This window comes from Mirounga angustirostris, unplaced genomic scaffold (genome assembly GCF_029215605.1).
Source record: "Mirounga angustirostris isolate CCGP_5_RB_7025 unplaced genomic scaffold, mMirAng1.0.hap1 SCAF_4, whole genome shotgun sequence".
NCBI classification, from domain to species: Eukaryota; Metazoa; Chordata; class Mammalia; order Carnivora; family Phocidae; genus Mirounga; species Mirounga angustirostris.
The window spans coordinates 133,157,928-133,182,155 of NW_026991712.1; the positions used below are offsets into that span (position 1 = coordinate 133,157,928).

The 24,228-nt window shown below is 34.8% G+C and overlaps 1 protein-coding gene across 1 annotated transcript in view; it reads right to left on the reverse strand.

The window, feature by feature from the left end:
* LRRC7 (leucine rich repeat containing 7) overlaps positions 1 to 24,228 on the reverse strand; it is a 959,434-nt gene that overhangs the window by 53,498 nt on the left and 881,708 nt on the right. The window contains exons 23-24 of the mRNA XM_064588988.1: positions 22,544 to 22,684; positions 13,780 to 13,899 (exon numbers count right to left, since the gene is read on the reverse strand). Of these exons, the coding sequence (XP_064445058.1) occupies positions 13,780 to 13,899; positions 22,544 to 22,684 (261 nt within the window). The remainder of the gene's footprint in view (positions 1 to 13,779; positions 13,900 to 22,543; positions 22,685 to 24,228) is intronic.

Sequence of the window (24,228 nt, forward strand, 5' to 3'; positions counted from 1 at the left end):
CTTCAGGGAATTATGTTGAGTAAAAAAGCTAATCCCCAAAGATTACATACTGTAGGATTCCATTTGTATGACATTCTTAAAATGACAAAACTATAGAAATGGAGGGTTGTAGAAATGCCAGGAGTTAATTTAAGAAGTAATAGAGGCAGTACAGAAAACACAGTCTTTGGAGTCAGATGACTCTGGGTTTTATTTCTTGCTCTATCACTTTTTAGTTATGCAATCTTATGCAAGTTACCTAAGCCCCCTCTGCTTATCAATGAAAACTGTAGATAATGACAAGCGCTTCACAGAATATTGTGAGGATTAAGAAGATAATGTAACAAATTGAGCATATTGTTTGGTACATAGTAAGTACTCAATAATTGCATTGAGAATAAAAAGTTCTCTGCTAAGTAAAGGTCTGATTGTTCTTTGGACATAGCAATAAATAAATAATCACGCAAAAGAACTGTTTTTAAACCTGTTGCAATTAATTAATGACAATTTACATTAGAAACTGCTCCTGAAAGTTAGCCAATCAGCAACAGCCTCATTCAAATAACTATGCTTCTCCAGTTCAAGGTCAATGAACCCCTAAATATTCCAACTTTTGAAAATCCACCAATCCTTGAACTCTATGCTTCCCCGGACTCCAGTTTACTCAGAGATTTTGCCTTACAAGTTATTTGCTAGCAAGCAGTAAGTTATGCATTTTGTTTTAGATATTGAAAAATGGCCTCTTTTATGGAGGGGTACAGTACATACAAATTTAAAAAACACAATTCTGCCATAAGTAGAGGTGATACTACTCAGTCTTCACTAAAATGGCTAGTATTTTAAGTTGAGGTGATTCACCTTCATTTTTTTTCCCCTCAGACACCTCTGTGCCCATTATTTATATCATTTCAAGAAACTGTCCAGGTGAAGAGTACAGCCTGTGTTCATTTGTAAGTAATTCAGAAGGGATACTAACCTGACTCATGACCTTGGCCTCATTAACAGCCTACTGTTAGGAACAATGCTAAGTGAAAATTTAGCTTGCCATAATTAACACAGATTTTTGGGCACCTGGGTGGCTCAGTTGGTTAAGCGACTGCCTTCGGCTCAGGTCATGATCCTGGAGTCCCGGGATCGAGTCCCGCATCAGGCTCCCTGCTCGGCGGGGAGTCTGCTTCTCCCTCTGACCCTCCTCCCTCTCACGCTCTGTGTCTCTCATTCTCTGTCTCTCAAATAAATAAATAAATAAAATCTTTAAAAAGTAATTAACACAGATTTTTATCCAAAATAATAAATATCATAATAGCTACCAATAATTAAACACTTATATGACAGGCACTGTGATAAATATTTTCCATCATGATCTTAATTTTTAGAACCACTCTACAAGGTATGCATCACTGTCTTCTTTTCCCCTACATGGAAACTCAACAGCAAAGCTTAATATGCTCAAGGGCCAATTAAAGATGAAGTTAAAGCTTACAGTTTCTCTTGCACTCCTGCTTAAAAGAAAAAAAAAAAAGAGCAAGATCTTAAAAACTAATAAAAAAAAAAACCTGAGATTTTTTTTTCTGCAGGTTAGTGAATAGTTTAGTTTTTATGTTTTAGTTTAATTGTCATTTATCACTTTTACCAGTGGTTTTTGGTGACAGGATTTAGGTTATTTTTTGGAAAATGGAGACTGTATTGAACAGGAAGTGGTGGTTGGAATCTTAGGTGATATAATCAGGAAGTTTGATGAGCTAAATTATTGAGAAACAAAATTAACAAAATGAACTTAATTCAATATGATGGAAGAATCTTAGGAAGGTTTCACTCATGCTTAGAGCTCCTGATTCTGTTCCTTCTGAGAGTCACAAAAGTAAGTAAAAGAATTTGTAAATGTGTCAGATTAAAGAAAATGAATCTGAGAGTCACAAAAGTAAGTAAAAGAATTTGTAAATGTGTCAGATTAAAGAAAATGAAGGTTTGGAAAACAAGTGCATTTAAGAATATCTAAAATACTCGATATGTGTAGGGTCAAGAAAAGCAAGTTGAAGAGGACTCAAAAATTATTTTTAAGCACATGACTGGTGCCAGGATTTCTTTCTCCCTTCTGAACATGGAACAGAAGAAACAATACCAAGTTGTGGCAAAAAGTACTAGCTAACTATATATCAAATATATTCCTGATATTGAGGGTTGTTTACTATTGCAACAGGGCTATGCTACAATGTTTTCTGAATTTTTTGGTTGAGTGGAGAGGGAGGGATACAATACTTTAACAGTATAACAGTGGTTAGACCAGGCTGTAGAAGCAGACATTACTGGGCTCCAATCCTGTGTTCCTCAATTCCATGCTTCTAGCTCCTTGTCCCATAAGCTTGTTGTGAAGATGATATGAGAATGTCTATGTTAAGCACCATAATACAGTCCGACCATGTATTATAGATATTGCTTTATGATGATGGTAACCAAACTATTAAGCATTATTTTTTCTTCTCTCTTTCTCTCTCTTTTTTAATATTCACCTAGGGCAGTTCTGATGCCCAAAATCTATGTTCTCCCATTTGGGCATTAGATGACAACTTGGAAGGGAGCTCTGAAGCTTAAAAGAGACGGGGCAGGAAGATGTTCTTTTTCCCGCCCTGAGGACTGGGTGACATTGCATTCTGCTAGCACAGTGCAATATTTTGGGAGGGGGTTATTCAAAATACTTGTTGACTAAATTTTTTAGAGTCAAAAACCGGTGATGTACTCCAATGCCCCAAATGACAGATAAAAAGGTGAAGCAGTAAGGCCTTTCCCTTTGGAGCATGTGCCTTAGGATGACAGCTGGTAGATATGTGCAGACAGTCTTTTGATGCTTACTGAATCTCATAAGCATATTCTTTTATGATTAAATGTCAATTTATAAAACATAGCTATGGAACTGGAAATTATTAACCAAATGAAAAAATAAAGGATCCATAATAGCAAAAATGATGACATTAGAACTACCTGACATTTTCAGCCTATAATTTGTTTTGTGATGCTGCTAACTTACACATTCCTGAAATAAAATAAAAAGACGTTAACAGTAACAACAAACATTTGACAATTATTCCTTTCACCTTTAAGACTTCTAAGAACCTTTAGATAGTAGACTAAATCAGATAAAAATCAAGTGGCAAGAAATGGGATCTTAGTATTTTGACATCTTCTATCTGGCAACAATCCTTGATCATCTACCAGTTGTCATGTTGTTTAGGTCTTCAAAATACATATTCAATCATGGACATTTTTATTACATCGGATTAATTTTGCATTTTCTTTTTGCTTTTATATTTCTTCCAAAATGAAGCAGTATAAATTTTTGAGTTATTTCAATTTTCTGAAGTACAGTTATTTCAATTTTCTGAAGTAGAACAGTCATTTATTTGAAAGAATACCTATGTCAAGATTTTATGAAATAAATAGTTTTAATCTGCCACTCTATTGTTTTAATCTGTGGCAAGGTTTTTTGTTTTTGTTTTTCTCTTTTACCTCTGACTTAATAGTCATTTGATAGACACTCTTTGGGTTTGCACTTTTATTGAGGAAATAATTTAGAGTAAGTCCGGATGAGAACAATCTCCTGATTTTATGACAGCGATGTCGTGATGTCTTTTACTACTGGAGACAGCTGTATTGTTACACTGAGATTAGGAGATAAAGGGATGTACTCTGGAAGTTAAAATTAATGTTGTATTAAGTAAAAATTTTAAAAAGCGACTGTGAAACTGAACAGTGTTTTATTCAACTGTCACTTTTGCTTTAAGTTAGAGAAGACTTTTTTCCATTTACATTTCCACAACCTCCTATCTGCAGTATTTTTGAGAACAAACTTCATTCCATAATAGAAATAGAGGAAGTTTAAAAAATCTATGAATTAAATAATACTAAAATCAATTGATTAAAAATACATCATCCTAGCTGTTCAGATTAACAAAATATATCTTTGAAATGGATCATTAAATAAAGGAAATTACTTCATTGATTTCTTCAAACCCTTCTTCCTGTTTCAGGTACTATTACCAAGGACAGGGTACTGCCTCTGATGGGTCCCCTTTTCATGAAATTTTTGACTTCCTACAGGCCATGTACTCTTGCTTTGGCAATTAGTTATTGTTTAACAAGCAAGTCTTTATACTTATTCAGGCTTCTCTCTCTTACTTGCAATTATGGGGGGCATTGAATCTCATTGGATATATTCATTCTTATTTCTCTAGTATAGGGAAAGACATGGCTGCACTGATTTACTGGAAAAGGTAACATGTTAGTCAATTAAGCTGGGTTTTAAAAGAGTCCATCTGAATAACAGTTCTGCTTCTGGTGACATAAAAGGAGTGCAACTTGAAATTCTCAAGACTAGATTTGAGCCCTTAGCTTACAATTCCTATTATTGTTCTTTGGATTGTCCTACGTATTTTAACTTAACCTCTAGCAGTGCATTTTCATCCTGTTCTGGAACAATAACTGATAGTTTGCCAAAAAGACCACGTTGAGGCTATTTTAGTAGAGAAAGAAGCATATATGTGTTAGCTAGGGGAAGTTAGTGCATGTCCTTAATACAGTCACTAAATATAAGCATCAGAAATTTCAAATAGCCTCCAGTGAGTATTTGGTGGATGCCTAACAATATTATCAATAATTGATACCTAGCCACAAAAGCCAAATAAGATATAATTTTCACCTACCTACCTACTTCTCTTACTCCTGACCCCCCCTAACCTGGAAGGATATTTGTGTGAGAGTGGATATGCTGGCCTCCCAGGCAATTGGTGTGTTGCTTAAAACTCCTTTTTCAACCTAAGGGTAAAATTAATGAGTGGGTACTTATTATTTACATAAATAATCAGTTTCAAATTATTTCTGGATACCAAAACTCCAAGAAAAACAGGGTTGCATTATTGTAGATATAGAAAGTTGTTTTCAGAGTCTGCTAGGGAGAGAGGTTCATACATCTGGCATCTTCCCACTGTTCCTGTCTCCTTTTAAAACTTTAGTTCCCTGAAAAAAAAGTGGCTTTTGGTCAAGAGAAAAACTTTGCAATGTATCAGTGTAGGAAATGTCTCTCTGGGAGCAACAGACTGTGTTAAGAGGTTTCTTGTTTTTGTTTTCATTTTTGTAATTTAAAAATCTATAATTGTATGACTTTCTCAATTTGCCCTTTCATTGACTCATTTCTCATTTTTTGGGCAGACCTCACTGACAGTGAATGCGTTTGGCTGTTATTTCTTCCTGAAGAGCAGCCCTAGTAGAATATGCCATCAACATGGATATCAGTGCAGTCTTTATATTGCTCAATACAGAGCCCTAAGGGACATCACCATGAGTGACGGGGACAGGAAGAGGATGAGGGAAGCAAGGAGAATCTCAACTTACCAAGTGACTCAGAAAGATCTTTTCCTAATGTTTAGAAAAATGTCTAGAGTTGAAAATGACTATATAAAGGATTCCAATCTATTTTTGAGTTTCAGTGATGGCCCAGTCTACCAGAAAAATTAAAGAAAAATTTACTCTGACCAGTACAAAATTTGCTCCTATCAGAGGAGAAAAATGAGGCCTGGGAATGAGAAGCAGAAAAGTGGGAGCCAGGATTGCGTTTGGCATTACTCACAGTGACAGGAAAGTTGTTCTCATTTGCTTATGGACTGATGAAGTCAAGGCATTATTCCTGGGTGTTCTTCACTGTCAATAATGTATATTGCTTTGGGAGGGAAAAATACAAAGCCTTAGGCAAAACCTACTCTACCTGATATATTTCTTTCTGTATAAAAGGAGAGTTTAGCTACAGAATTGACAATTACTAAGGTTTCAGAATATCTTTTTCATTTCAGTTTTATTTTAGACTAAAACAGATATTCTTGACTCTGATGTAGTTGATAGAAATGAGAAACATTTCTATTTCCCTGTATCTTATCTCCTATATGCAAGGTTTACTGGGTTGATTTTCCCATCTGTCTTCTACATCTTGACTTGCTCTCTCTCTCTCTTTTTAAAAGATTTATTTATTTATTTTAGAGAGAGAGAGCGTGCGCACAAGTGGGAAGACAGAGGGAGAGGGAGAGAGAGAATCTCAAGCAGACTCCACGCCGAGCACAGAGCCTGATGTGGCTCCATCCCAGGACCCTGAGATCATGTCCTGAGCCGAAACCAAAAGTCAGACGCTTAACCGACTGTGTTACCCAGGCGCCCCTTGACTTGCTCTCTCATAGCCTCGAGATCTTACTCTACTTTCTGCCATCCCCACTTTTTCCAGTATTTAAATATTCATCTTTCTTATCTATTCTAGACTTTCCACTATTTCCACGTAAGTAAGCTATAACCACCCTCCAACAGCACTATTGCTGTCTCAGCTAAATGACAAAAGCCAAGAATTATTGTTATTTTTGTTCTAGTTCCACATATATAGAGTGCAGATAGCAATATTTGCTTTTAATGGAAAAGGGTTTGGAGAAAGTTACTTGTTAATGACTACAACGTAATGGTTATATAATTTAGATAAGATATTTGTGGCATAACACTAGGATGCTTTTATTTAAATTATTAAATATATAGGTTAATTTTCATATGTCACACTTGAAAATATCTACTTTTTATTTAAAAATTCTCACTTTTTTTAAAAGTTCTATTATAGATAGACTTTTGTTACCAAGTGAAAAACCAATTCTAGTAGAAATTTGATTCAGTTTTTTTTGGGGGGGAGGGGTAGTGGGAGAGGGAGAGAGAGAATCTTAAGCAGGCCCTGATTCATGACCTGAGCCAAAATTGAGTCAGATGCTTAACCAACTGAGCCACCCAGGTGCTCCTAATTTAGTTGTTTTAAAACAAAAATGATGTTTTGACCATATGGCCAACAGCAACACAATATGAGATTTTCAGAAGGTATTTTGGATCTTTTCTTTCTAAACATGTATAGAAAGAAATGGTAAAATGCATTATACTAAGATATATGAGAAATGCCAAAATTAAAATAAGGAATGAAAATTCCTTCCCAGAAACTTAATTAAAAAAATTTTAATACTTCATATGATCTGAAAAACCAAAAATTCCAATTTGGGGGCCTGGGAAAGAAAAGATAAAAAGGACATGAAAATGATCAAAAAGCCCATATAATTTCTCTTAAATTTCTTTAAGTTTCTCCTAATGAGTTCCTGGGCATGCCTCAGAGATGACAAGCATCTGGCAATCATGAAGCCCTTAATGGCTGAGCTGGTGTTGTAGGGGTGAGGAAATCATGGGAAAATTCAGCATCAGGGACAATTTTGTGAGCCAAGACTCAATTAGTTGCGTTTTTATATTTTTCTTTTCAACTGTGTCCATCCTCATGTTGACCCTTGATACCTATCTTTATTATCCTAGCTGCCAAGTCATTATGTATTTAACCTAGAAAAACAGACATGTGGGGAGAGAAGAGTTGCTAATGCTAAAAGAGACCTTTGAATGTCTAGTCTTTACATATTAAAAAAATTTCAGATTTAATATCAGTAAGATTTTAAAGTTTCTTGGTTACCCTTTCCAGAAAGGAAATGTTTTAAGGTTCATTTGTTTTAATATGCCACTTTAGCCTTTTTGCTGCAATGCTTTTCTGCTCCAGCATTGTTTTATCCTTCAATTCTATATCTCCTCAGGGATATTCAACCTTAAGGCTCTCAATATTGGGGCACCTGGGTGGCTCAGATGGTTAAGCATCTGCCTTCGGCTCAGGTCATACACCCGGGGTCCCGGGATCGAGCCCCACGTCTGGCTCCTGACTCGGCGGGGAGCCTGCTTCTCCCTTGCCCTCTGCCTCTCCCCTGCTCATGCTCTCGCTCTCTCTCTGTATCTCTCTGTTTCAAATGAATAAATAAAATCTTTAAAAAAAAAAAGGCTCTCAATATTTTTTTAAGACTCTCAATATTCTCAAAAGAGTTTGTCATTTCAGAATTAGGGAAAAACAGCCTTGTCATTCCTATGAAAGGAGTCTATCAAATCAGAGTATAATGTCTGAGTTTATTTTTTATTTTTTACTATTTTTAATTTTTCTTTAAAGATTTTACTTATTTATTTGAGAGAGACAGAGAACAAGAACAGGGGAAGGGCAGAGGGAGAGGGAGAAACAGACTCCCCACTGAGCAGGAGGTGGGGGCTCAATCCCAGGACCCTGAGATCACAACCTGAGCCAAAGGCAGGTTCTTAACCGACTGAGCCTCCCAGGTACCCCCAATGTCTGACTTTAAAATGAAAAATTTTTCACTTATGTTTTACACTATGACCTTCCTACTATTTTCTCTTCAGTGTAGAACAATCTAAAATATTTAGTCACCTGTGAAATCTTGGCAAGTAATCTAACCTAAACTCCGTGTCTCTGAGAAACTCAGTTTCTTCTTTCATACAGTGGATAAAAATAATAGTACTTACCTGATATAGTTGTCATGGGGATTAGATGAAGAAATACATGAAAACATTTAGCACAATGCCTGACACAGAGTAATATTTAATATATAGTACATAATAGTTCTTACCAGGGTGACTGCAGCATAATCCAATAGACTATAGCAGTTAATGCAGAGATTTGACGGGAGTCTAACATACAAATATTCCTGAAACCACTGTTGTTTTCAGCCATTGCAAAGTTTTTTTTTTTTTTAAAGATTTTATTTATTTATTTGGCAGAGAGAGACACAGCGAGAGAGGGAACACAAGCAGGGGGAGTGGGAGAGGGAGAAGCAGGCTCCCCGCAGAGCAGGGAGCCCTATGCGGGATTCGATCCCAGGACCCCGGGACCATGACCTGAGCCAAAGGCAGTCGCTTAACCAACTGAGCCACCCAGGCGCCCCATTGCAAAGTTTTTAATAGCAATTCTTAAAGTGCTTGAGTAGTACGGCTTGGAATTCAGAGGGAGATTTACATAGCTGTGACATGTTCTCCTTGCAATGACTCCCAGACTTTTTGAATTAATGGACATTTAGAATTTGAGACTTTGGACACTGACAGGGCAAGAGAGAGCTGAAAACTACCACCTACTGTCACACCATTAAAAAAATAAGTCAGTTAAATCCCACCTCTTGCCACTCAGAAAAAAACAAAACAAAACAAAACAAAAAAACCAAGTCAGGATTTAACACCCTCAATATTTTGTCAAGGATTAGCAGGACAGAAATAGTAAAGAACAACATTTTTCTGATTGATGAGCACCTTTTGTCTAATTATTTTATGTGTCTAAAATATTTTATGTGTTGGAGGGTACCCAACTTTGTTCTCCTTTAGTGCTTGGAGTACTCATAGGCATACCCATGAGTATTATTAGCATTAGTTCAACCAAAGAGCTATGATAGCCAGAACAGAGAGCCACAGTTCAATCAAAGCCTTTCTAAAATTGTGTCTCCCACTGAATCTCTGAAGCATCACAGTGGTTTCTGGTCACAGCAGTTAACACAGCACTAATATCACACAGCTGGAGTATCACAGTAGAAACAGAGGAGTATCTCTAGGCACAGCAATAAGATGCAAAGAAGTCTAATACAGAGACTTTAAGAAATACACTCAAATGGAGCTGGCTAAGACTTCTTCATGACTTATTCTCTTTTGATTCCCCATTCCATTCATAGTTCAATTTTTAATTTTCCATCATCACTCTGTCTAGCTTAATGACTACTCACTTCAACTGCAAAAGTAATATTGATTTTTAAAAACATTCACTGTATAATGAAATACAAACCCAATAAATATTAGTATAATTCTCTTAGCTATTCCAGTAAATCCTGCAGCCCAGGCTAATAATTCCATTACCATTTTCATTTTCTTAGTTTGTTTTTCACTGAATATTAACTTAATAGATTCAATTATTATATATAATAAAAAACTAAATTTGAAAATTTAGAGCATTCTTTATTCTCTTTACTCTATGAGATAGTAGGTAGACACATCTGTATGTTCTAAAATCTCATATTTTAGGCAAAAGTGCTATAACTTAGGGTAGTCTGAAAATGCGTATCATGATAGAAGAAGATACAAATGAGTTACACATGAAAGACATGTACTACATTATTTCACATTTGACAAGAAGTATGAAAGGTTATGAAGTTTTCAGATAGATTAAGCAATTATGTTAGTCTTTAAGAAGATCAACAACCTCACAAATGTTTAATCAATACAGGATTGCATGGGGCTTTTAAGTAGAAAAGCAAGCAAACTAATGATCAGCGTGATTTGTATTGATGATATGATTAAACATAATATGATGGAGTTTGAAAATAGATTTTGGGTAAAATGGATATATGGATGGATAATGGAAACATCTGTTAATTCCATTTAGAGTAATAGGGGAGTAAATCTTTTTCTTTTATGGGACTATTATAGTAGCCCTTTGCAACTATGTAAGTGGATATAGTTCCCTCCTTTGGTCAGGCAACTTCCCCTTGGCTCTGATAGGTATTCCTTCAACTTCCTGCTATGACATTCATCCTCTCATCTTTCCTCATGAAGAGGTAGATTCTCTTCCTTTCTTCTCTGAGATTTTCAACTTCCTCAAATATGATCAGGTGTCTGCCGTCTTAAATATTCCTTCTGGCTTCCTTATATCCCTTTTTAGATTCTACCATAATTCTCTCATTCCTTTCAAAAGGAAGCTCCTTTCTTGAGTTTTCTAAGTTTCTATGTTTATCTACTCCTTAATGTAAGTTCCAATGGATTCCACTCCGTCAATTAAGTAAATTGATTTTGCCGAGGCCACCAATGACTTCTCCATTTCTAAATCCAAAGAGCCTTTAATCATACTTACCTTGCTTGATTTTTTTTTTTTTTTGGCACCACATGACACTGATGACCACTCTCTCCTTAAAACATTATTTCCTTCTAGTTTTTTAGAGGTCACTGGAGTTGAGAGCCCTATCTATTCTATGTAAACTGATGAGCCAATGCCAATCATATAATTTTATCGACTTGCTAGGGGTGGGAAGTCCTTAGCTATTTTGGATCAGTGAGATGTAAGAAGAGGTTTGTTGGGAGATTTAGGGTTGAAAAGTTCTGCTTGTAACAGACAGCTATTGGGAACTTGGTTCTCTCCTTTGATGGATTTGAAAAAGGAAGCTTGTATCTCCAATTGTCATTGGTAGCCCACTTACAATAATGAGAGGAACCAATTTTATGATAAAGCCAACAGTATGGATAGAAGAGTGGAGAGGAAAAAAGCCCTAAGTATTTAGATTATATAACTGAAGACTAAATCTGAGGCTTACTCTAGATCTTGATAATCAACTAAATATTTATGTAACATTCAAGGCTGTTTCCTTTGAATTTTCTATATCCTGTGGCAGAAAGAACTCTATTGATAAAATCTTTGGTTATTCCTTCTCTGTTCTTCCTAAGATCATCCCTTAAATGTTGGTGTTCCATGGAGTTCTATGTCACCATCTGTCTCACTCATAGCTAATTATGACATATATCTGATGATTGCTAAGTTTGTATCTTCAGCTAACATTTCTCTCCTGAACTTCAGATAAATATATCCAAATATCTACTAAACATTACCACTCAGATACCCTAAATATACCTCAAAGCAACACTTAAAACTTAAACTACCCTCCCCTCTTCCACTTCTACTTATTACTCTTTTTGTACTTCCAATCTCAGTGAATGGCACAAAATTAGTCCCTTGCCCAAATTAGAAATCTGTGTACCAATCATGGAACTTATATCTATCTCCTCTATCCTATGTTCAGTGGATCACAACATCATGTTGGCTCACCTTTCAAGAAGATATTGAATCTAGGCATTTCTTGCCACCACCCATTGTTTCCATCTACTCTCCCCTGTATTACAAAAGAAGCTTCTTAACTCATTCCATTGCCTTCAGTCTTTCTCCTCTACAATTCATTCTCCGTAAAGCTATCAGAGTGTTCTTTAAATGAAAATTTAATCTTGGCTTTCCCTTGTTTAAGACACTTCAATGCTCCCCTTCTCATTTCCTTCCGAGTAAAGTGCAGCATGATCAAACTTCTGTTTACCTTCCGGCCTTATTTCACATCACTCCTCTCGACTTCCTTTAGTTTCTTTACTAAACAAGTGCCCTTTCCAGATATTCTCATAGCCTTATATCCCAACTTCACTGCCCTAGCCACACTACATTATGTTTATCTGCTATGTTTAATATTGCCCAATAGGCAGATTGATAACATGTGTACTAACATGCAAATCAGGGCATTAACAATTAATTTAGGTAAAATAATGTGATAGTTAATATATATTTTTTAAAAAAGCATTGAAGTAGTTATCAAGAGGAAAACCATCACCTAAGTTACAAAGAAAGTAAGTGATTATATATGTAAGTCATGAAGCACAATTATAAAATAAACACTCAGGTACTTAAGAACTAAGTGTAAGAGCCACAATTCAATTTAAGAAATAAAACAGTAGCAAGAATAATACAAGTTTCCTCCCTTAGCCTACCTCCAGCCTTCCTTTTAGAGATAAACATAATCGTAAATTTTGTTAACCATTCCCTTATAAAAATAGTTTTCTGACTCATGTACTTATGCCTAAACAATATATTTTTAGTTTTGCTTGTTTTTGAGATTTATAAATATGATAGTTTTGATGTGTTCCATCTTCTTAAACTTGTTTTTTACTCAAATTATATTTCTAAAGTTTATACACATTATCATAATTATGATTAACTAATTTTCATTGCTTTAAAATACTCTTCTGTGTGAACAGCAGAGTTTATTTACATACTTTCCTGGTGGTTGGCATTTGGGTTTTTCCAGTTTTCTACCATTGTAAACATTACAAGTGTCTTGGATAATATCACAGGAGGGCAATTTTTGGATTGTAGGGTTTGTGCATGTTCAGCTTTATAAGACAATTTGATACCAAAGTGATTGTGCTTTTTATTCCTATAAGAACTATAAAAAGGTTTCCATTGCTCTTATAGTTGCAAACAACCTACATTTTTCAGACTTCTTAATTTTTGTGACTAGTAGGTATAAAATAGCATCTTTTTTTTTTGTATTTCTGGTTGACAAAAGTATTCAGTTTTTTAAAAATGTTTATTTACTCTCTTAATTCCCCTTGTACTTTACCATTCTTTTGTAGTGTTGTATGTCTTTTGTTATTGATTATATGAGTTTTAAAAAATATATTCTGGAATACCAATCCTTTGTCCCTCATATATGTTGCAATTATCTTCCCAGGTTGTGGCTTCTTCTTATTCCCGTCATGACAATATAATATGGTATTATAATTACCTACCTATCACTTAGGATACCTCACCAGACTAAAAGGTCTTCAAGGTAAGACACCATCTTAGTCATTTTTGTTCCCCAGTATCTAGCAAGTGCTCAAAACATAGCTGAGCACATACAGTTGCTCAGTCAATATTTATTGAATGAATGATAGGATGAATGAACTGCTATGACTTTAAAAATGGTAAATCAACCTTTTTTAGCCAAATTTCATTTTACACAAATTGGCTGCACCATACTGCTAAACTAAAGAGGGTCAGAAGTATGCATTACACACAATCCTGTACTTGAACTTCAAAGGTGGGAGTCAGGCACTAGTAAAAGGTGAGAGTATCTTCAGAGAGGTGGCAGGATATTGTTTATAAAAATTTGTTACCAATTCTTAACATTTGGTAGTGTTCGTTTCTCATCCTTTTCAATGCGCTTACAGTTAACTAAGCTCTGTATAGTGGGATAATATTTAGCCTAAATTTATTACAAAATTAGAAATGTTGTTAAGACACAAGATACGGATTACATATTACAATGGATGCACAAGGTTCATGGTTTGTGTCATTAATTTGAAATTGGTTACCTTTTTAGTAATGGTGTCCGGAGGTACATCCCGCCTCCCAAGAGGATAAGGATTCCATTGGCCACTAGGAGATACATCTTCTTGTCCATTGTCTAAAATGTTGCTTTGCTGGGACGGGGTCTATTGCGAAAATGGTATGGCATTCTTTAGTGATGTAATAGAAGTTTATCATAATTTTCTGAAAAGAGTCCCTAGTGACTATGATAAAATTAATTTTGTTCAATTGCAGAAAAACAAATATCCTGAACTGGAAGAATTATTATACACTATTTACTCAGTAAGAATTCTAAATTGACAGCTTTTTGGAAGCAGTGAGAAATTCGATTAAAATAACCATCTTAGAGTTATTTACTGAATTTTAAAGAAAAGTTTAGATTATTTACAGTACCTGAATAAAAAATAATCAGAATAAAATTAACCAATTGTTAAAAACCACAACATTTAAAACCTGCTTATTTCATTTCTTTAGTATGATCTTACCATTTAGAATATAAACTGAAACCATATATTACATAGTATGTAACTTTCAATATTTCAAACCATAACCTAAAACAAATTTTATAAAGCTGTACTGATTCTGGTAGAACATGCCTTGCACTAATCCAACATAGTGTTAATACTAGCATAGTGTAAGATTTATGGTACTATGACATTATCTACAGATTGCTTTTAGGAAAGTAGGAAAGGAACATCAAAAATATTGTACTATTAGAATCATGGCATAAATAAATGACTTTTGATTTTAAATTTATTTATATAGATCATTTATGCTTTAAAGTTTAAACTCTTCATATATTTGTAGCTGATTTACTGCTTATTATTTTTAACAAATAATAATACCCCTGTCATTATTATTATTAATATAAGATACCAGGGAGGGCTCCATAGTCTGATCTGAGTAATAGCAAGTAATTACACACCATCAGAAAGACAGCCTCCAGTGGAGGGATATAGTACTGGTATATTTTTCCTGTGGAAGCAGATCAACTTTTTTTATGATTATATATGTATAATCATATACATACTTTCTCCTCCCCTAACCTACAGGATATCCAGATACTCCTTGATTTCCTGGGGAATTCTTATGTGGGTGAAAAATTATGCCCAGTGTTTCCTGTGCCGTTTTCTGTGTATGTTTTCAAGTATCCCTATGGATAAATAAAGCCTAGTGAGAGGGTATATGTGCAGCTCTACTCTGTGTGAGGAACTGTCCAGCCCCAGGATGGGAGAACTGGGCCATTCTCTTCGCAACATGGCACAGATGGGCTGCTTGGCAGCCGTCATCTGGTTATACAGAGCGGTCCTAGTTGGTTTTTAAAAAACAATTATATAACCATCCAATCTGCATTCTGACTGCATGCATTTTTTTTAAAGGGATTGCTTGGAACTGTTTTAAAATAAGATTATGACACTAGATGAAGTTTTCCTAAGGTCTAATGGATATAATGAAAAGTAAGGAGATAGCTCAATTTTCTTCATGTGCTTTGGCCCTAAGAATTCCTTTTTCATGAGTCTATCAGAAAATGTGAAAAAAGAGAAGAAAGGTACTGAATTGAAGCATCTGGGTTAGTTAGGGATTAATTCACTTGTGTTTGTTTGAAAAATCACATGTAGGTAACACATTTAAACGACTTGAAAAAAACAACAACAGCTATTTAATGCCTGTTTATCTGTTTTCAAGCATTAATTTTCTAGTCTTTTCCTTTTTCAGATTAACATGTTTGTATATGCTCACACACAATTTTTCTAGATATTAAAATATGACAAGTCAAATTATTAAAATTAAGCAGTTAAAATATAAGTTTTCAGGGTAAGCACTACTGACCAGTGTTTTTTTGTTTGTTTGTTTTGGCTTAAATTAATGGTTGAAATTAATATCCATGTCTTTCTGGCTTGATTTATTTGCCAGTGAAGTAGGATAATGCATGTGTTCATCTGGTTAGGTGCCTGTGCAAAATCTTTTTTTGAGAAGAGGCCAGAATGTAACACAAGTATTCTTTTATTTTTTTCCCCCTCCATATCATTCTCCTCTCCTTCCTATTTCCTCCACTAGTCTTGCTTCAGCTGCCCAGACAGGACTCCTAGTCACAGAGAGCAACTGAGAATTGCAGAATTCTTTCTGGTGTTAAAAACAAAAAACAAAAAACAAAAAATGCAAAAATCCTTTAGTCAAAATCCTAATGTCATGATGGTGTAGGCTCTTCCCTAGTTTAAGAATCAATCTTTCTCTTTTTAAAATTAGAATTAGCAACCACACCGATTCTACACTACAGGGGTCAGAGGAAACATAAACATGCAGACACATGGAGAAAAAAAAAAAACTTTTACTAGACACCAAAATTAAAAGAATTTCCCGAAAGCAATTTCCTTTCTCCATTTCAAGAATGCTCTGGCATTTTTGTTTTTCTTAAGTAAGATACTCTGGGGGCTTAAGTTTGGAGAAATAGTAAGACCATGAAAACAGTTTATTAATGTTGGGTGTGGGGAGGCGGTCCAAAAGAAAATTATACAGTGGGTTCACATTCTGTCCCAAAAGATGTACAGCTATTTACAAAAAAATTATACTTTTGATAAAGTGCTACTGAGTTGTATATAAATGCAGTTGCTTAGTTGTTAAAATTCTATAAAAGATTAAAAGGAACAACTGAAATATATTAAAAAAATGAAGCTATCACTGTTGAAATTTGTTATTGCAGAGATAATAAGCAAACTGAGGTTCAGTTATTCATTCAATTATTTCTAGTACCACATTCTAGATATTTTCTTTAGATACTTTAAAAAAGTAAGAATGAGTCTTCTTTTCCTCAGCATAAATAACCTTAAATTAAATATAAAAGACATGGAAAATCACCATAATGCACCATTTTCTCAGCTTCTAAATTCTGTAGGTCTTTAAATATTTTAAAAAGAATAGAGAAAATGGTCATTATGATTTAGTGAAAACTCAGAAATTATATTTGTTAAGAAATACACTAGTGCTAGGAGAAGTTTTGCTGAAGGGATACAGTCCCAGAAATGACTGTGGACATTTGTAGACATTTATGTTTTTGACTACTGTGAATGACCACAAATGTCTACTGGAAGAAGTAATTTCTAATCTTGCTGAGATGTAAATGTGCATGAAAATCTGTGATATATATGTGCATATGTGTGAGTGTGTGTATGCATGCACTTATGCGTGCCCATATGCGAATATGTTTGTATGTACAGGATTCACAAATATGAATAAATGAGCTGAGCTGATTTAGTAGTTTTGCTTTGGTTAGCTAATTAATGGGTGCACTGAATGCTTGACAAATTAGACTTACTGCATTTAGCTGGAGAAATTATATGAGAGTGGTATTAGCATTTGGCACTCTGCAAAGGTCTTGGGATATATGCCTTAAGAACTCAAGGATCTATTTTGCTTAGTAATTGGCATATAGTTCACAAAAGGCATTGCCATAGATTTTAAAATGTTTTAAAAATAATCTTCCCCAAAGTATTTTTAGTGCAAATTATTGTTACATTATTCATTTTCTGCACATACTTTTTAAAAAACAGGTATTACAAATATATGCCAAGTTTCAATATAAATCATTATGATTTCAAGGAGTTTAATCTGAAGGTTGTAATGTAACGTTCAGATGATTTTTTAAACCACCATTTCATTGTCATGGTGAGGAAGCATCTGTATGAGTACTAACATTATTATTTTGGTAATTTTAGTCATTGTCCATGAGGATTTATGTGGATTTACAGGCTTGAGGGCTTTTTCATAATTAGAAAGATAAGTGAATCTTTCTTGAGTGATAGGTAGCCAATAATAAATGCAGCAGAATCAATAGAAGCTATAGGCATAAGTTGCCCCAAGGTGCTGCATAAATCTTGTTCTGCTTTCAGCCGAAAAAAAAAAAAATGGAATTAAGTAAGTAACCCTTGAGACTAGGGTGAATAAATGCATATCAAATGTTGGTACTATTTGATCCTGAGTCATCCGCATAGATGCAGTAAGAAAGGACATTAGAAATTTAAAAATAATTTAACTGCACACATTTCTATCTGAATTTTTCTAATCCAAAAGATAGTGGGATGAGTATCAACTAATAAAACAGATAGCAAGGCCATCTTCTTCCAGGCAAAATTCTATGAAAAGATCTTTAATACATATATTTCCATAATTTCAACTTCCCTTACCCTGAAATTGTAATTTATATTAGTGTCTGTTTCAATAAAGCCAATAAGCAGTAGGTGCTATGGTATAATATTATGGTGATAGAAGTTAAAAAGAAAGGAACAAGGAAAGAAGTGTCAGCTTCTCCAGCGGGGAAGAAATCTCACTATACTAGCAGCCACACACCTGCAGAGGGGGAGCTAGGAGAGGCCAGTGATTTCTTCCCCAGCCCCACTTGTCTATGGGGCTGCAGACGCAGGAACGATTAACTTGTAATTTTCTTGGGTTCACAATCTTTGGCCTTTCACTGCCATGAGGCATATTTCTTGGTAATACCGAGTGCCCAGGAAAAGCAAGTGAATCTTAAAGAGCCTGAGGTAACTATGAGCATTTATTAGGTTCTGCTAACTGAGAGAGCCCTGTATCTGTGGCACATAGGGAATGATTTGGGTCATGATAAGTTTTGCATTAGTTACTATATTCTACTATGTAGTCTTTTCTCCATCCCAAAGATCTATTTTTCTGGATTACTGTGAAGATGATGTGAGATAATAATGTATATGAAAGAGCTTTATCAACTATTATGAGTTATGTTCTCTAAAAATGTCAGGTTTTATAAATATTTGAGAAGGCTCATTGTATGGTAAAAACAGCTGGGACCTTGGTGCCAAGCAGGGTCAGATCGAATTCTACCTACTACTATGTTAGGTGCAGAAAGAAAATGGTAGAATGTAGGTAGGTTCCTTTGTGTGACACATGAGCCTCAGTTTCCTGGTCCGTACAATGGAGATAAACACTTCCTTTGAGGGTTTGTGAGGGTTGTGTGAAAAAAACATATTTAAAGTACCTAATGGTACCAGGCACGCAGTAGATTCTTAGGAAATCCTAGTCTTTATTCTCCTGTTGAAATATTTTTTTACCATTAATCTGGATAATAAAAATGGCAATTTGAATCGGCATTTTACAGTATATATTTCTCTCTAATAACATAAAATTTCAAGACAATAACTAAGCTCAATTACAACAGAACACATCCGAAGAAGCACATGGAACCATTAATAAAGTCATAGAAAGTTGCCTTACATGCTTTTTGGAGAGGCAGCAAATAAATGATTAATGAATAAATGAATGAATAAATAAATGGATCAATAGAAAATACTAATAATTCTATAATTTAATAATGACTTATATATGTTAAATGTATGGTTACAAGTACTGTTAAATTTTTTAGGAAATTAGAATAAACATCAATAAATAAAAACATTAATGGAAATTAAATATTAAAATAATATTGTTGTATATCTTAACATTTTGTTAATATCTTAGTAGGTGTCATAAAATTACCATAGAATATGTAATTTACTGTTTATAGTATAGGAAGCCTAGATGTAGCTTGTAATCCATGAAAAATGTACAATACTTGACTTGGCATGTAATAAATATGAACACATTAGAAATATTCAAAACAGAAAAATCTGGGAGAGTCTTTTCATCTACATAAATATTCACTTTGTAAATAGAAGTACAGATTCTTCAATCTTCATTTACAAACAGTTATATCCTTTAATTAGTTTATTATAAATTTGTTTAAAACATTTGAGAAAAAATAACTAGATATATTTGGTAACCTAAACAGAAGCTCAAACCGAAAAACAAAATAACACCCCGAGTCAGGACCTCAGCTAGCACAAATAGTGCCTTTCTGCCAGTTACCAAAATGGAGGTGGGGGGAGGTCAGAATCACAGAAAGGTGCCCTCTGGGTACACAACCTGCAAAAATGTCGTCTCTGTGTGACAGAGAAAATATGAATAAGAGCTCCTTTCTCTTAATTGCAAGAGGGAAGGTTTGCCAAGCAGAGTACGGGGAAAGAGTGTGGACGTCAGCCCCTGAATGGTCCCGGAGGAGTAGCTGCAACTCTATTTCTAGTGCTTAACTGGTAATATATGTGAAAATGTTAGTTTATTTATATTTTTTAATTTTTAATTTTTTATTACTTTTATTATTTTTTTATTATCTTCAGTTAGCCAGCATATAGTACATCATAAGTTTTTGATGTAGTGTTAATTTAGATTCCTTAGGACATCCAGAGCTATTTGCCACAGCACCTACGTAGAGATGGCTAGTATTGTCATTTAGAAATTTTATAAATAAAAAGAGCTCTCGTATTTCCATGGGAGAATGAACAGTTTGATCTACTGAAAATTCTTCTTTATAAATTGATCTTACTCTATATTTTCAATGCAATTCTCATGTCTAACAAGCATTTAGAGACTGCAAAATCTTAAATTGCTGATACTAATTTTTATTACCTTAAGCAGCAAGACAAAAATGTTGTAATAGGTTTTTATGCATTTGTAAGTCAAAGGAAAATAATTTTTGCCTCTCTCCTCTCCCAGTGAGAAAGGTTCGGGGAAATTGAACCTCAACCATAAGACCTGTTAGCAATGGTCAGTGGAGCCAAAAAAGGAAAATTTTAAGAGAAGATGACTCTAAAACTTGGCAGAAAAAACAAAGAAATTTTCAAATTAAAGAAGCTCTGCAGAAGAGCTGTGCCTGGGCACAAAGATGAAGGAAGGGGTAGAGACTTAGAGTGGAATCCATGGGAGTAAGTAGAATCTGGAATATTCTTGAAACATCAAGCACCCAGTGCCCGTACCTGATAAGGTTCCTGCACTGGCAGCAGGATAGAAAAGTTGTCTCAGATGCCGAAAGCTGAAAATTCAAGGCCTTAAACTGATAATCTGGGGTCATAAAGCCTTTTAGGGGTAATGGAGTAATTGTCCTGTCTGTATTTCTTTTCTCCCCCTTGCCTTCTCTTCTCAATCTCTCTGTCTCTCTCTCTCGCTCTCTCTGGTGTGGATAATAACATATTGATGATAATTCATTTTGAGATGGAGTCTTTCAATATTTGAATTATTTTTGGTTTTCAATTTAACGTAGCTTCCAAAGAGAATTCCTTTAGGTCATCTCTGTTATCTAACTGAGGAAGGTTGAAAAGTCTCTAAATATTAGAACTCTCTAATATTTCTGATATAGATTATCTTAGAGCTGTAGTAACAGTTAATGAATCCATTCCCTAGGGTACCCCAAACAAAATCAGAAAGTTAATATAGCAACATAGAGGTACCAAACTGATTTTTGGGGAACAATTTAGACATTGGGAAACAGCATTTCAAGTATATTACCATTTTTCAAACACTGAATATATCCATATTGTTCTATAGGTGGATGAGTTTAATGGGGCTAAACATTAAGCAAAATAAGGGGCTCTCCATATAATTTCAAGGGGTGCAAGCAATAGCTCCCTTCCTATCAAGATCTTGCTAATATGACCACTGAATTTTGAAATTCCATCCTCTTAGTTTAAGGTTTTGATTTCTATCAATTGCCAAGCCCTCTAGGACAAGGACCTATTTAAATGGTGCTGTCTTATCTATTACTCAGTGCAAATTCAACATTCAAAAGTTCTTAATTTAGTTAGGTTTTTTTTTCCACCCAAAACAACTGTGGGTGATGAAAAAGCTGTGAATATAAATGTCTCTTTGATTTTATTCCTCTATTGACAGTATGAAGCAAACTATCCAGAGTTAGGAATTGTTATTCAGACTAATTTAACAATAAAACATGGATTTGAGGTCTTTGACCCTCATTTTGCTGGGATGGGAGTTAGTTCCATATGTTCATTAATTTTACTATGAGAGAAGTGTTTGGAGGCTACTGTCTTTCTCTTATCCCTACTTTGCACTGCTTTTTTCATAAAACTTACTAGGTTAATGACTATATTAACAATATAGTCATAATGACATATTGCATGAAAATGACTCATTAGTCTCCATCAAAATGTAACTAAGACAGAGGTATTAATCAATTTAAACAGGTAAAATGTTCATTCTCAGTTTTGCCTGAATAAAACAGCAGAAATGTTCCTTCGACAATGGAAATGTTTCCTCTTCCAGTATATTTCATTTTAAATGAGCCTACAATTATATTGAAAGCCCTGTTAACATGCTCCTTTTCCATTAGCCTAGGATGAGTAACAATTTGCTAGCTAAGCCACGAACTTGTTTCTCATGTTTTATTTCTGTGTGATATTTTCCACAAAGACGATGGGCTGAAGAAGCATTTAGGAGTGCCAACCACTTCATTTCCATTGTAACTTAGGTCCCTATGTCTTTTCCAAAGGGATCAACTGAAATCCAACAATAATTTCTAGCTCTGTCTCAGAATGCATCAGCAAGGGAAGAGAGGGCTATCTCCAAAAATGTTTTAAAAAATACATGTTCATAGATCTACACACACAAAAGAAAGGAAAACAAAGAATAAAATAAAAAGAAATGAGTAATAAGAAAATGAGCCTTAAAGCAACTCAAAAAGCCATGTACCTGCTCAATCCAAAAAGCAAAGCTGTTAAGCAGGAACCTGAGAATCATTCTAGCTCCAAATATTCATTTAGCAGCTAAGAGTTCGGGCTCTACATTATTTGCCCTTGTGCTTTTTGGACTCAGAAGAGTCCATAAGCAGGGTTGTATGTACAGCCTAAACACATTAAGTGAACAAACAACGTTAATTGGCTTTGGTATGCTGACACATGTAAGGCAGTCCATACTTACTTTCTGAAGAGGTAGTTCTTGTAGATCAAATTTAGACTTAGTCTGCAAGTTTAAAGTCATGCTTCTGCCTGCATGCATTGCTGAAATACCTCCATAGGGCAGCATGCCAAGGTTAACTGTGTTGTGTTTGTAAGCAGCATTCTGAGTAGAGGAAATAATCATGTGACAGGGTGTGAACACATGCTCAACAAACTGATTATTACATGAACATGTTTAAAATTTATAACATTTAACTTTAAGCGGGCAAACAGTAACTGTCTTTTAAACATGCACTCGATCAGACAGAAGCATACAGTAAACAGTGTTAGTTATGCACATAATGAGTACCATCCAAAACTACAGAAAAGACAAAAAGCAAGGATACATTCTGTTTTACATTTGCTGCTAACTCAAGGGCATAGAACCTATCTCATATATTGTGATCGTAGTGACTTTGGACAGATGTTGTTCGTTTGTGGTAGTCTAGTAGTTAAAAAAAAATTCAAACAGTGAGATCTTAATCAAATTTTGCCAGCTCCAAATCTCATGGTCTCTTCCACATTGTGAGATAAACACATACACAAGACAAATATCAGCTTCTAATTCTGCCCTAAAACGAAGGCACTACAATGTTAAAGCCAAAAATCAGTGTCCTTTATTGCTCAGTCTATAGACATACTTACAGCAACTCCGAAAAAGAGCTGGTCAAAAAAAAAAAAAAAATCATTCAACCTGACTATTGGCTAATTGAATTTACTGATTAATTTAATTAAACCAGTCAAAGAAATTGTATGTGAATCCAAAGTTTCTGACTTTTTTTGTTTCTTAAAAATTACATTTTAAACTGGAGAAATTTCATAATGAAACTAAAGGAATTATGATTTGAGCTATTAGGACTACTTATCTGATGTACCTAAATACCTATAGAGCGCTCTGGTGATACCCGCATTGTGGCTGTCCTTCAACAGGTGCATCTCAGGTTATTCCAAGGGTCGGAGAGCTAGTTAATTTTTCTTCTACAGAACTTCATTTAAATTAAAACATTTTTATGTCCCGTCATCAAATAGTTTCCGTTAGGGCAATCTCCACTTTCCACCTCTCATAAGAAAGTAGTAATTGACAGTATTTGGCCTTTTTAAGAAATTTTCTTATTTTGGAAAAAAAATCTACACAAGGTAACTTAGTAAACTTTTTAAAAACTGAGTATTACTGAACAATAACAACAGGCAGCTATTCTATTCTGAGGGCATTGTGTGCAAAATAATGATTTTCAGCATCAGTTTCACTGAACTCAGCTGAAAGACGATTATACTCCTGATGGTGTGCTTGTCTACCAATCATATTTATTATGGATCCTTGATTATTTCATCCAGTGATTTTTCATTGTCTCCATGCCAAAGATGAAAAGGACACCGAACATTTCAATCTAGCACTTGAATGATTCCTTAAGGTTTGCAACTATTCCAGTCTAGTCCCTCTTAGCTCCTGTAGAAGGGGAGCAGTCTTGGACATATGGGTTCATGTTTTAAATTCTCTCAGTCACAGTGGGACCCTGTACAGGAAGCATGAGCCTCGAAGTTGAACTACAGGAGGAAACAGCATCTTTTATCTACGGCAGTACTTGGAGCTGCCTCTCCAAGGTCAACACCAGGCAAGATCTTTAACCAACGTTATCTTGGGCTGTTAAGCTTATCCAACGTCCAGGC